The 13,608-nt window shown below is 37.6% G+C and overlaps 2 protein-coding genes across 2 annotated transcripts; both read right to left on the bottom strand.

Moving 5' to 3' along the window:
- Nucleotides 1-870: 870 nt before the first annotated feature.
- LOC105720611 (keratin-associated protein 1-3-like) lies at nt 871-3,463 on the bottom strand. Its single transcript, XM_064369431.1, is given in 2 exon segments — nt 871-1,152; nt 2,909-3,463. Coding segments are annotated over 2 exon segments (837 nt in total).
- A 2,246-nt stretch (nt 3,464-5,709) lies between these two features.
- On the bottom strand, nt 5,710-6,059 carry LOC105717089 (keratin-associated protein 1-4). Its single transcript, XM_012452067.2, is given in 2 exon segments — nt 5,710-5,951; nt 5,954-6,059. Coding segments are annotated over 2 exon segments (348 nt in total).
- Between the last annotated feature and the right edge of the window lie 7,549 nt (nt 6,060-13,608).

Raw genomic sequence — 13,608 nt, 5'->3', positions numbered from 1 at the left:
TAGTTGGCATAGCCCTGAGGCAATGCTTGGAAGGTTCCTGTTGACTATGCTAGGTCAAAGAAAAGTACTTCTCGTTGCCTTGATATAGGGAAAAATGAATTTTCACGTCAGTAGCTTCATACCAGGTGCCAGGGGCTGTGTTCATTTGCTCCATTCATTTGCTCCATCTCCAGTGGAGGTCACCACCTGAATTCATTTAAAATAATAATACTTAATTGTCCTGTTATACTCCAAGATTTATCTGCTTTCTCCACGGGATAACAAGTAAGCTCAATGGGGAAATGGCCGGTATCACCACTCAGCTTTTTCCAAGTCTCTGACAATGGCACCTATCTTCAAAATTTTCCCATCAATACAGTCTTATTTTTTATTTACCATTCTTATATCAAGGGAAACTTCTGGGGGCTTTACCTTGGCCCTTTTTACCAAATAAGCTTTATTCCTCAGGCCAGTGTGCCAACGTAGGGATTCTGCCAGTTGTCAAGCATGATTATTCCAATTATACATTCACAAATTGGGGAATTGGTCTGCAGGTCTACTGGATCCACTGTGGTTCAAATGTAGACCAAGATTCTACCTATTATCTGGCCACCAAAAGTCATCATTTTTTATTGGAGGACCAGGGCATTTGGGTCTCTAGAAATCAGTGTCAACTTAGTGTCTAATAGCTCCTGTGATTGGTAGAATGTCAGCCTCCAAGGCTTCTGAGCCCTTGTGTTATGACCATGAATATGTTCTGCTACATAACAAAAGGGGCATTTCAAATGTAATTAAGGTTACTAATCAGTTGACTTCAAGGTAGTGAGAGTATCCTGAATTATCCAAGTGGGCCCAATGTAATTATATGCGCCCTTAAAGACAACTTTTCTATCAGTCAGCATCTAGGGAGGAGACAAAAACCATGCCAATTATTTGAACATGGAAGTAGCAGCTACAGGAAGCAGCTACTGACTCTAGGGTTGAAGGAACAAAGGAAGAGTTAGGAGTCATTAAAATGTATAAGTTTAGAGGATGGGTCCTGCAGAACTGAAAGTCGTACTTTTTCTTGACATGTTCTGATGTCTCTGAACTCGGAGGATAGTCCCAGCGGATCTGACTCAGACCTCTGAGGATAGGGTGCTGGCTGGCTGGAGCAAGGCCTAACATGGAGAGCTGAAAAAGCAACAATGTGGCTTGCAGATTTTATACTAACATCGAAAGCTGAGTATAGAAGGGAGGGTGTGGAGTTCTGAGACCACAACTTAACCAGCAGCACAGAGTAACTTATTCTGAAGCCCACAGTCTCTGAAATAGCCATCTTTAAATCTTATAAACTTTCCCACACTTTCCTTTATATCTATTTCATTAATTTCATTCTCTCTATAAATTTTGGAGTCAGACAGAGTTGCATTCAGATTTCAGTTTTCTTTCTAAACTTATGAATTATGTGACTGTAAGCAAGCTATTTACCTTCTTTCAGACTTACTTATCTACAAGCCAGGATCACCATATCTGTTTCACAGGATTGACACAAATGTTATGTGAACCAAAGTTCGCATGATGTGTACTTGGCAGGTGCACAGCATATGGTACTAACAAGGCTATGCTGGTTCACCTCCTTCCCCTTCAGGTGTGTCTTCTCCATCACTCTTCCTCCTTTTCTTTCAGCCTCTGTACTTAGCCTTTTTCACGGTGTCTTCTTTCTGTCTTTTCGCCTCTATTTTGTTCTTTTCTTCCCCTTTTCATTCTTTTCTCCATCCTTTAATACCTTAATTCATCTTCCTTCATCCCTTTCATTGTCTACCTACGCTTACATAGCCAATGATCTTCAATAAAAGGAAGGTTCCCACTTTTGCTCTGGACTTGGAAATGTGTGTCTTTTTGCCATTACTTAACTGTTTAGTGCACCTTATGTTTTCTTTGGTGTCATATATAGGAAATTGCCATTTTGAGTGCTTACTGCAGTTTATTGCATAGTGTAATGAAGTGCAGTAGCATAATCTTTGCTCACTGAAACCTCTTGAAACTTCCCAGGTTCGAGTGATTCTCCTGCCTCAGCCTTCTGAGTAGCTGGAACTACAGGTGTGCACTACCACACCCAGCTAATTTTTTTTTTTCTTTTTGTATTTTTAGTAGAGACAGGGTTTCACCATGTTTCCCAGGCTGGTCTCGAACTCATGAGCTCAAGTAATCCACCCGCCTCAGCCTCCCAAATTGCTAGGATTATAGGTGTGAGCCACTGCTCCTGGCCTCAAGTAGACACTCTTAAATTATAAGCAGTTAAACCAGATGATGTACAAGTGAAAACAAAGACCATGGTTTCTTTGCCTAGTACATAATGTTTATTAAGAAATGACAGAAGATATTGTATCACAGATATAACTGAAATAGTCCAGCAGGCAAGATCATTATGATCCAAAAACCGAGGAATGGATCAGATGTTAAAATGTAGAAAGTCCAGCCTACTTCTTAGAAGCTGAATGTTGGGGGATGAGCTTCCATTTTCTCTGGTGACACCCAAGGAATGTCACTTGGGTATAATTTGGTGTCTTTGATGTTGCAAAAAAATTTAGGTAAACAGAAGATAAAAATAGATTATAAAGCATGGAAACATTAGACTTGTGGATAGTTCTCATGGATAAATTCCACAACATGTCAGTAATTTTTAATCCTGCAGAAATATGAGAAACAGTATATCCCAAGCAAAATTGATGATCAGCAGGTGGCTTTGTAGCCTTTCTGTGTCCCCAGTGAAGGGTCAGTGTATTCATTGTAGAATGGAATCAGGTAGAATTGTGAGCTCATATACTTAGTAGTCTCCATCACAGGAAAAGCAATAAAAGTCTGAGAACTTGCTAGTGGTCCAGGAGTGGTCAAGAGATGAACAGTTCAGAGATATTGTGGCCTATGCAACTGAAAATAAGCAAACCGGCTTTCAACAAGCGGGCTCACAGCAGGTGGGCTCACAGCAGGAGCAGCAGCAGACTGGGCGGCAGCAGGACTGTCCACAGTAGGATGGGCGGCAGCAGGAGGCCTGGGCATGGTGCAGCTGGCAGCAGGATGGGGGCGTGCAGCTCACCACACAGCAGGGGGGTAGGCAGGTGCCTTCCACACGGCAGTCTGGGCGGCACCACCTGATACGGGTGCTCACAGCTCCACAGCCACCCTCCTGGCCACAGCCGATGCCACCACCAATGCCACAGCCGATTCCGCAGGAGCTGGTCTGGCAGCAGCTTGGCTGGCAGCAGCTGGTCTGACAGCAACTTGGCTGGCAGCAGCTGGAGCCACAGGTCCCACCGGTGGAGCAGCTGGGAAATCCGCAGAAGCTGGTCTGGCAGCAGCTTGGCTGGCAGCAGCTGGTCTGACAGCAGCGTGGCTGGCAGCAGCTGGAGCCGCAGGTCCCACCGGTGGAGCAGCTGGGAAATCCGCAGAAGCTGGTCTGGCAGCAGCTTGGCTGGCAGCAGCTGGTCTGACAACAGGCCATGGTGTCGGGCTTTGGGTTGAGAGTTAGGTTGCTTAGAGGAGTTTCTGAGTTTTGGTGGCAACTTCCACACTGGCCCTTTTATATATCTGAGCCAGCTGCTGTTTACAAAATTCTTAACATATTTTCTTTGTTTTCGTTTAAATTTGTTTCTCAGTGGATCTCTGATTGGCTTACATTGAAATACTTATGACACATTGTGAGTAACAGTTTAGAAATTACTCTGTTTTATAGTTTCTTCGGGACTCCTCATATCAGTCCTTTGCTCTTTGGAGTATGTTTGTGGTTTCCCATGTTCAAAGAGTCCTTCCATCTTAGTCCAAATACATGCTCTCATTTTATGTATTAGTTATTCCACGTGACAATCTATCCAGACCTCTAAGGCTAAGAGTAACAATTGTGCTGTTTTATTTAACTATTCTTTTTTCTTCCTGGATATATAGGCTAAATCCTATTGAATTTTGGATATCTGGATATCTACTGAACTGAAAGAGTATCTTTGGTCATGCATAATTCATAGATTTCACCTTGTTTTATTCCAACATCATATTGAATTACTGATTATAGTTCCTTTAATTTCAACCAATTTGGAATGTGTAAATATTATTCCTGTTCCAGGGCAGAAATCTTTTCTTGGCAACCAAATTGACACAGTATATAGGAAGGTATCCAGCAGAATGCCTAGCTTGTGGTAGAACCTTAAATGTTTATTGAATCTGATTCAATAAATGTTTATTGAATAGGTGGAGTAAAAGGCATGATTCACAGATGTCAATACCACTCATACATGATTAAAGAGAACTTTCAAGCTGTAGTACCTCTCATGAAAGAGTCTTGTTATTTGCTGTAAAAAGACTAAGAAATGTGTGTTTTCTTTTTTAATTTAAGTAGTTGAACTGGGCTAAGGAAAAAACATCTGGGAGTTATGATACTTTGAAGAATGTACTGCCATCTACTTTATTCCTCTCAGAAATTGCATAATCTTGTGTATAATCCATCATAGCTACCAATTAAATGATAGAGGTAAGTTCTGGGAGCTTGTAAATAATATGGAAAATGTATTTCTTAGTATGTTCTGAATTTGCATCCTATTGTATTTTGTATATTGCACTCTAATGCCTAATGAAGAATTTAAAAATTAAATGGTAAAAGCTATTTTGTTTTGTTCTAGGTTGTGTCACCTTCTTAAGAGCACATCTTTTAAGTTGGGTTGCAAAGTACAAAATATAACAGAGCTGTTTCAGATTTCTAATGCATCTGTCTGACAAATGGCAATGGTAGAACTCAGTGGGTGTTTTATAGCTGTTTGTTCTACTGTCATTTAGACTGGAGATCTACCTTATGCATACCTACATCAAATGAAGGTGAATAGTGGGAGTTGAAGCTTAGAGAGCAATTCAGGGATCAATGAGAAGAATGTGAAAGTCTAAGGTATAGAAATTAAACCGAAATACTCTTGTAAAATACGTAATATCTAGTAGATATTTTAAAATGTATTTAGAAGGCAGTACAATTTCTTTAGATGTTGGGCATAAATGAAGGAGAACATCTAGTATATTAAATGGAAGGAGACAAAAGATGGTAGAAGTACATTTAGGTAGAAATCAATAGCTTTGATCAACCTTGAACTTTTAGCTACAGGTCAGCCTTTATTGGTCTAGACCTAATCACAATCGATTAACGCATGTAAGTATTTGAATAACTATAAAAATTTATTTAATTCATGGAGAATTTTTAAGCTGATGGATTCAAGCATAATTTACTTTGTACTTAATCTTTCTGGTTTAGACTTTATGGGTATGCCTTGGTATTATTAATAAAATGCAAATCCACTCTTGAATTCCAACTATAGAAAGACACGCTTAAAGGTAGAAGGACATAACTCAGTTTGCTTTGCACGTTAAGATATATAACTTGAATTAATCGGTGATATTCAAGGAAAAACCAGGTCTGAAGATGTATGGGTATCAAGAGAGAGTTGGAAGAGCAGAGACGTCACTGAAATGATGAACTATTCCATCCTGGTCCTCTGCTCAAGCAAGGCAAGCTATCCAGAACACTAATTGATACATGTTTCAGTGAGCAAATTCAGCACATCTACAGTGTGCTAGCTAGGAGTTTCATGATCTCTGAACAGCTTAGCAACATCATGATACTTAGCATCCAAGTAAAATTGAACAATTCTTCAGAAATCAGCACAATTTTGCTGTGCTTCCCATTTCATCCTTAAGCGATCAGCAACCTGGCTTTTAGCAGGTGGGCTCATGGCAGTGGCAGCAGCAGGCTGGATGGCAGCAGGACTGTCCACAGTAGGATGGACTGCAGTGGGAGGCCTGGGTGTGGTGCAACTGGCAGCAGGATGGGGGCATGTAGCTCTCCAGGCAGCAGGGGAGCAGACAGGTGACCTCCATGCAACAGTCTGGGCGGCATCACCTGGTGTGGGAGCTCACAGCTCCACAGCCACCCTCCTGGCCACAGCCAGTGCCACAGTCTGGCAGCAACTTGGCTGGCAGAAGCTGGCCTGGCAGCAGCTGGTCTCACAGCAATTTGGCTGGTAGCAGCTGGAGCCACAGGTCTCACTGGTGGAACACCTGGTCATGGTGTCAGGAACTGGGTTGAGAGCTGTGTTGTGAAGAGAAGTTTCTGAGTTTGGGCTGCACCTTCTATATCTGTCCTTTCATATGTTCCCTAGAGCTGCATATTTACCTAACATCTTTCCTTGATGTCAATTTCAATGTGAGTCTCTGGCTAATACCTGAAGTGTTTAGAAAGTAATAAATTAAACTAAAGAGCTTCTGCACAGCAAAATAAACTGTCATCAGAGTGAACAGGCAACCTACAGAACGGGAGAAAATTTTTTCCATCTATCCATCTAACAAAGTTCTAACATCCAGAATCTACAAGGAACTTAAACAAATTTACAAGAAAAAAAACAAACGATCCCATCAAAAAGTAGGCAAAGAATATGAACAGACACTTCTCAAAAGAAGACATTCATGCAGTCAACAAACATATGAAAAAAACTCATCATCACTGTTCATTAGAGAAATGCAAATCCAAAACCACAATGAGATCCCACCTCACACCAGTAGAATGGCAATTATTAAACAGTCAGGAAACAACAGATGCTGGAGAGGATGTGGAGAAATAGGAATGCTTTTACACTGTTGGTGGGAGTGTAAATTAGTTCAACCATTGTGGAAGACAGTGTGGCGATTCCTCAGGGATCTAGAACCAGAAATGCCATTTGACCCAGCAATCCCATTACTGGGTATATACCCAGAGGATTATAAATCATTCTACTATAAAGACACATGCACAATATGTTTATTGCTGCACTATTCACAATAGCAAAGACTTGGAGCAAAACCAAATGCCCATCAATGATAGACCGGTTAAAGAAAATGTGGCACATATACACCATGGAATACTATGCAGCCATAAAAGAGAATGAGTTCATGTCCTTTGCAGGAACATGAATGAAGCTGGAAACAATCATTCTCAGCAAACTAACACAGGAACAGAAAACCAAACACTGCATGTTCTCACTCACAAGTAAGAGTTGAACAATGAGAACACATGGACACAGGGAGGAGAACATCACATACTGGGGCCTGTTGGGGAGTAGGGAGCTAGGGGAGGGATAGCATTAGGAGAAATACCTAATGTAGATGAGGGGTTGATGGGTGCAGCAAACCACCATGGCACGTGTATAGCTATGTAACAAACCTGCACGTTCTGCACATGTATCTCAGAACCTAAAGTATATATAAAAACAAGATGATTTTTGTAAGTTGATCTTGTAAGTTTTGTAAGTTCATCTGTGATTTTGCTGAACTCTTTTATTATTTGGATAGTAAATCCCTTTATTAGTTCAATTACTTTTTTCTTTTTAAAATAAACTTTTAGTTTTAAAATGGTTTTTGATTTGTAGAATTATTGTAAAGATAGTACAGAGTTTCTAAATATCCCATTCAAATAGATTTGTTATTTGTATTTGGATCCTTAGAATTTTCTACATATAGAATCATGTCATAGGCAAATAAAGAGAGTTTTACTTCATTCTTTCCAAAAAAAAAAGACGAAAGAAAGTTGTAAATAGCATTTCAACATTTCAATTGCCTGCTTTGTCCATTGTTCAATTAAGTCTCATTATGTTTCTTCTTTGCCCTCTAGACTAAGTGAAGGCTCATCATGGAAGCCAATCACAAAAGTGTCTGTCTACGCAAGTCACATGAGAGACTAGCCTTGAACCAAGTGTTGCCCTGGCATGCTTTGTCATACTTGTCCTTTGATAACCTTTAGGCAATATTTATCTTAACTTACCATTTTCCCTAAGTGGTCACTTAACCATGATCATGGTTTTATAAACAATTTGTTTAGACGTGGAAAGACTAATAGTAGTGTCATCAAAACATGAACTATAACCTGATGTATCAACTTTCAAACAAAGTATACCTTTCTATGATCAATTTGTGCAAGTTACAGAATCCTCAGAGCTCTAGCTAACATTCTTGCCTTCAGTAGTAGTCAATATACCCATGGCTAACTAAAACCTTTAATGACTTTTGCTTATAGATTGTTTTCTGACTTTATTAACTTAAACATATGTGCTAGTAATGGATACACATTGTAACAAGTCAAAGAGGACAGAGGCATATAAAGAAAAATTAACATCCCTTCCCTTCCCTGAAGATGAACACACCTCTTCCAAAACTAATGCTCTGGAGGTAATCAACATTAAGAATTTGGTGCCTATTCTTTAACACCTTTATCTCTGCTTCTGCAAATATAAACCAGCATATATACATATATATCTTCTATTTCAGTAGAGTTTGGGTCTCTTACACATGTTTGTACTTACAAACTTTTAATTGTGGTAAAATATACATACCATAAAATTTATGTTAGCAATTTACGTTAACCATCTTAACCATTTGCAAATAGCCTTGTCATCCTTGTTGAAAATCATTTGACCACATTCACATGCAGAAGAATGAAATTAGACCATTATCTCACATCATATACAAAAACCAACTCAGAATGGATTAAAGACTGAAATGTAAGAAAGACTCAAAATGATAAAACTATTAGAAGTAAACAGAGGAAAAGCTCCATGACTTTTGTCTGGCCAATGATATTGTGAACATGAACCGAAAGCATCAGCAAAAATAGACAAATGGGATTACATCAAACAAAAAAGCTTCTCCATAGCCAATAAAATACTATACTGAGTGAGGAGACAACCCACAGAATGGGAGAAAATATTAACAAACCACATATCTGATGAGGGGTTGATATCCAAAATATAGAAGAAACTCAAACAACTCAATTCCTGTACTAAGAAAACAAACAGTCTAATTTAAAAATGGGCAAATAATCTGAATAGGCATTCTCAAAAGAAGATCTACAAATGGCTAACAGATATATGAAAAAGTTCTCAAAATCACAAATCATCAGATAATGCAAATTGAAACCACAATGAGATATTGTCTCACATCTGTTATAATGGTTATTATCAAAAAGGCAAAAAGATAACAAGTGTTGGAGAGGAAGTGGAGAGAAGAGAACTCTGGTACACTGTAGGTGGAAATGTAAATTAGTACAGCCATTATGGAAAACAATATGAAGATTCCTCAAAAAATTAAAAATAGAACTATCATATAATCAAGCAATCCCACTTCTGTGTATATACCCAAAGGAAACTAAATCAGTATTTTGAGGAGACATCTGCATTCCCATGTTCATTGCAGCATTATTCCCAATAGCCAAGATATGGAAGCAACCTAAGTGTCCATGTCCATCATTGGATGAATGGATAAAGAAAATGTGATACACTCACACACACTCACACACTGGAATATCATTAGTCATAAAATAAGGAAATTCTGCTATTTGGGGCAACACAGTTGAAACTTGAGAATATTATACTAAGTGAAATAAGTCAGACAAAGAAAAAGACTAATAATGCATTTTCTCACTTATATGTAGAATATAAAAAAGTTGAACTCATATAAGTAAAAAGTAGAATGGTAGTTACCAGGGACTAGGGTGGTGGTGGAGTGTTTTCAGGAGATATCGGTCAAAGGATTACAAAATTTCAGTTAGATAAAAGGAATAAATTCAAGAAATCTATTGTACAACACAGTGACTATAGTTAATAACAATATATTATATTCCTGAAAATTGCTAAGAGAGTAGATTTTGTGTTTCACAACAAAAAACATTATGTGAGGTAATGCGTATGTTAATTAGCTTGATTTAGCCATTGTATAAGATAGACATGTTTCAAAACAACGTGTTGTACAAAATAAATACATATAATTTTTGTCAATTCAAATAAAGACATAAATGATAAATAAACAAACTCATTTAACCGTATATGTATGTGAGGGTTTATTTCTGGGCTCTCTATTCTTTTCCATTGCTCTACATGTCTGTCTTTATGTCATTATCACATTGTTATGATTACTGTAACTTTGCAGAAAATTTTGAAATAGGGAAATGTGGACCAACTTTGTTCATTTTTAAGATTGTTTTGGCTATATAGGACCCCTTCTGATTTCATATGTATTTTAGGATGGACTTTTTTTATTTCTGAAAAACATCATTGGGATTTTTATAGAAATTACATTAAATCTGTAGATTCTCTGGATAGTATTGACATCTTAACAATATTAAATCCTGCAATCCATGATCCCAGGATGCCTTTTCATTTATTTGTATCTTCTTTAATTTATTTCAGTAACATTTTTTAGTTTCTGGTGTACAAGTCTTTCGCCTCTAAGGTTAAGTTTGTTCCTAAGTATTTTATTCTTTTATTTTTTTCCTGAGATGGGATCTCAGTCTGTCACCCAGGCTGGAGTGCAGTGACGTGATCTCAGCTCACTGCAACCTCCACCTCCTGGGTTCAAGTAATTCTCGTGCCTCAGCCTCGCCAGTAACTGGGACTATAGGTGTCCACCACCATGCCTGGCTAATTTTTGTCTTTTTAGTAGTGACAGGGTTTCACTATGTTGGCCAGGCTGATCTCAAACTCCTAACCTCAGGTGATCCACCTGCTTCAGCCTATCAAAGTGCCAGAATTACAGGTATAAGCCACTGCACCTGGCTATAAGTATTTCATTCTTTTGATGTTATTGTCAATGGAATTGTTTTTAAAATTTTTTAATAGATTTTTCATGGTTAGTGTATAGAAATGCAACTGATTTTTGTGCATTGGTTTTGTATCTGTAACTTTACTGAATTTGTTTATTAGTTATAACTCTGTGTGTGTATGTGTGTGTGTAAAATCTTTAGATTTTGTATATACATAGTCAAGTTATCTGTGAATGGAGATAATTTCTTTTCCAATTTGGATATCTTTTATTTCTTTTTCTTGCCTCGTTGCTCTGGCTAGGATTCCTAATACTATGATACATAGAATGGGCAAAAGTGGGCATGTCTGCCTTGTTCCTAATCTTAGAAAAAAACCTGTTATTATGATGTTATCTCTGGGCTTTTCATATATGGCTTTAATTATGTTGAGGTCATTTGCTTCTATCCCTAGTTTGTTAGGCTTTTTTAAAAAAATCATGAGTTTTGAATTTTGTCAAATGCTTCTTCTGTATCTATAGAGATGAGCATGTGCTTTTTCCTCTTTATTCTACTGATGATTGATTTTTGTATGTTGAACCATCCTTGCATTCCAGCATAAAATTTCATTTGATTATAGCATTTGGTCCTTTTAATGTATTGTTTAATTCTATTTGCTTGTATTTTTAAGGATTTTACATGAATATTCATCAGGGATTTAGGTCTGTAGTTTTATTTTCATATAGTATCTTCATCTTTCATCTAGATTATGCAATTTGTAGGTGTATTCTATACATATTACTCATTTTTAATAGCTCTATAATATTCCAGAGTATGACCATACCACAATTTATTAAACCATCCCTCACTGATAAAACCTCAATTATTTTTATTTTGTGCTTTTTAATTTAAAACCAATCATTGAATTTTAAGCTTAACTGGGTCCAGCTTTAGCTAATCATCTAAATGGTTACCTGATGTATGGGACCAAATTCTTAACTGAGAATTAAATTAATTAAATTAAATGGGCTTCTCAAACTGGTTCTACCACTAAGTGACTGTATGACCTTAAAAAGGTCATGTAATTCATCTGAATATTGGTTTAATTATCTGTAAAATGAGATGACCTCTCAGACACCTTTCAGGGCTCTACTAGATTGTCCATTCCTTAAAGGCATAAACTGCCTATGTCTAGTTCATCTGGGTATCCCTTGTGGTGCCTTATGCACCATTTTGCACATAGATGCTCAGTAAATGCTTGTTAATAACAGAGGGAATGAATGACTAGCAGTGTGCAGTAATTTTGAAAAGCCAAATTTACATTTTACCTAAGTTACTTGTCATTTTTTATTTATTTTTTCTTTTAGCAGGAGCTTCTTAGGTAGTGATATTTGTAGTTAGGATCAAAGGGCAAGAGAACAGAACAAGTCTTCATTTCTGTTCTGTTGTTCAAGGGAGTTTTCTGGATTAGATTAGGTCTCTAGATAATATGTTGGGAAAATCGATTCTTTGCTTTGCAAATGTTATTCTTTGTTCATGCTTTCTAATTTTCTGATTCTCACTAACCATTGAATAAAGCATTGTAATTTTAACCTAAATTTTAAAAAGTACCTTTGATACTCTTAGTTCTACATCCAAGGAACCACGAATTAAGTCCAATCCTTTTTCTAAAACTATTCAAATTCATAAAGCATTCTCTGATACTTGTGTTTAAATGTATATAAATTTATTCTGTATGTGCATTATATATAAAAACATATTTATATGTAAGTATATGTTTATTTTGAAGTGAGCATTTTAAACCAAAGTATATATGCTTATTCTAAAAATAGAGTAAAATTATTGTTATCTTCACTTCTGTTTAGAAACTGGGAGAAAATTTAGAGTAAAAATTTCCATCTAATTGAGAGCATATTTCCTCAGAGAGGCTTTTCCACCTTATATTTCTCTTCTGCTCCTTCACAAGGTTGCATGTGAATGGAAGAGTGTGATTTACTAGCATACATTACCATCATTTGACAAATGCCTGAAAGAACATTTCTCTAAACAGACAGGAAAAATAAGTAATATTCTGGCTCTAGATTCAGATATTTTTTATTTTTTACTTTTTTCAAGATGAAGTCTTGCTCTGTTGCCCAGTCTGGAATGCAATGGGGTGATCTCAGCTCACTGCAACCTCCTCCTCCTGGGTTCAATTGGTTCTCCTGCCTCAGCCTTCCGAGTAGCTGGGATTACATGCGTGTGTCACCGTGCTCAGCTATTTTTTTGTATTTTAGTAGAGATGGGGTTTCACCATGTTGGCCAAGCTGGTCTCGAACTCCTGACTTTGTGATCTGCCCACCTCGGCCTCCCAAAGTGCTGGGATTACAGGTGTGAGCCACCACACCCAGCCAGAGATTTTGATTTCTATAACTTCCTGGCTGTGTGAAAGCACTGTGTAAGGTTAGGTTGTGGCAACAGAGCCTTTGCCATTTCCGAGGCCCTAAGTAACTACCTTTACTGTATCTTTTTACAGGTGTTAACCTCCAATGGACCTCTGGGTACCAAATTTCCTAATGTGGTTTCAGAAGAGAAGGGATATCAAAAGCAGATTAAAAATTTTTCATAAGACATTCTATGAACTATACATCCTGAGTACATTCAATAAAAAAGAGATACGTTTGTTGCACCAATAGTTATAATTTATTAGACCTTGTTATATTATTTCTCTTTCATACGGAGTGCAATTCAGGGTGGTGGAATAGAGGAAGTGAGCATCCTGAGAAGGACAGACAGCTCTTCTATGGTCTTGGTGATGCTGAGCCTCAGAGCATGGGCTTCGGTGCTTGTAAACTGGCTTTTTCATTTCTTGCGTCAAATTTGTATTTTGGTGTCCTCAGAGAGAAGATCAAAGTCTTTTCCAGACCACAAAGGAATCAGATAATTCTGAGGCCTAAATATTTGTTAACCCCCATAACAAAAGCCAAATTAAAGTTCAAGAATTTGTTAGTGGTCCACAAGTGCTTGAAGAAATAATTAATTCATGAATTCAACTGGAAGTGGAAATTTCAAGTTGAAAATCAGCAACCTGGCTT

The sequence above is a fragment of the Aotus nancymaae genome, unplaced genomic scaffold (assembly GCF_030222135.1).
Source record: "Aotus nancymaae isolate 86718 unplaced genomic scaffold, 86718_ANA_hifiasm-v0.15.2.pri h1tg000089l, whole genome shotgun sequence".
NCBI classification, from domain to species: Eukaryota; Metazoa; Chordata; class Mammalia; order Primates; family Aotidae; genus Aotus; species Aotus nancymaae.
This window is presented reverse-complemented; position numbering and strand designations above follow the sequence as displayed.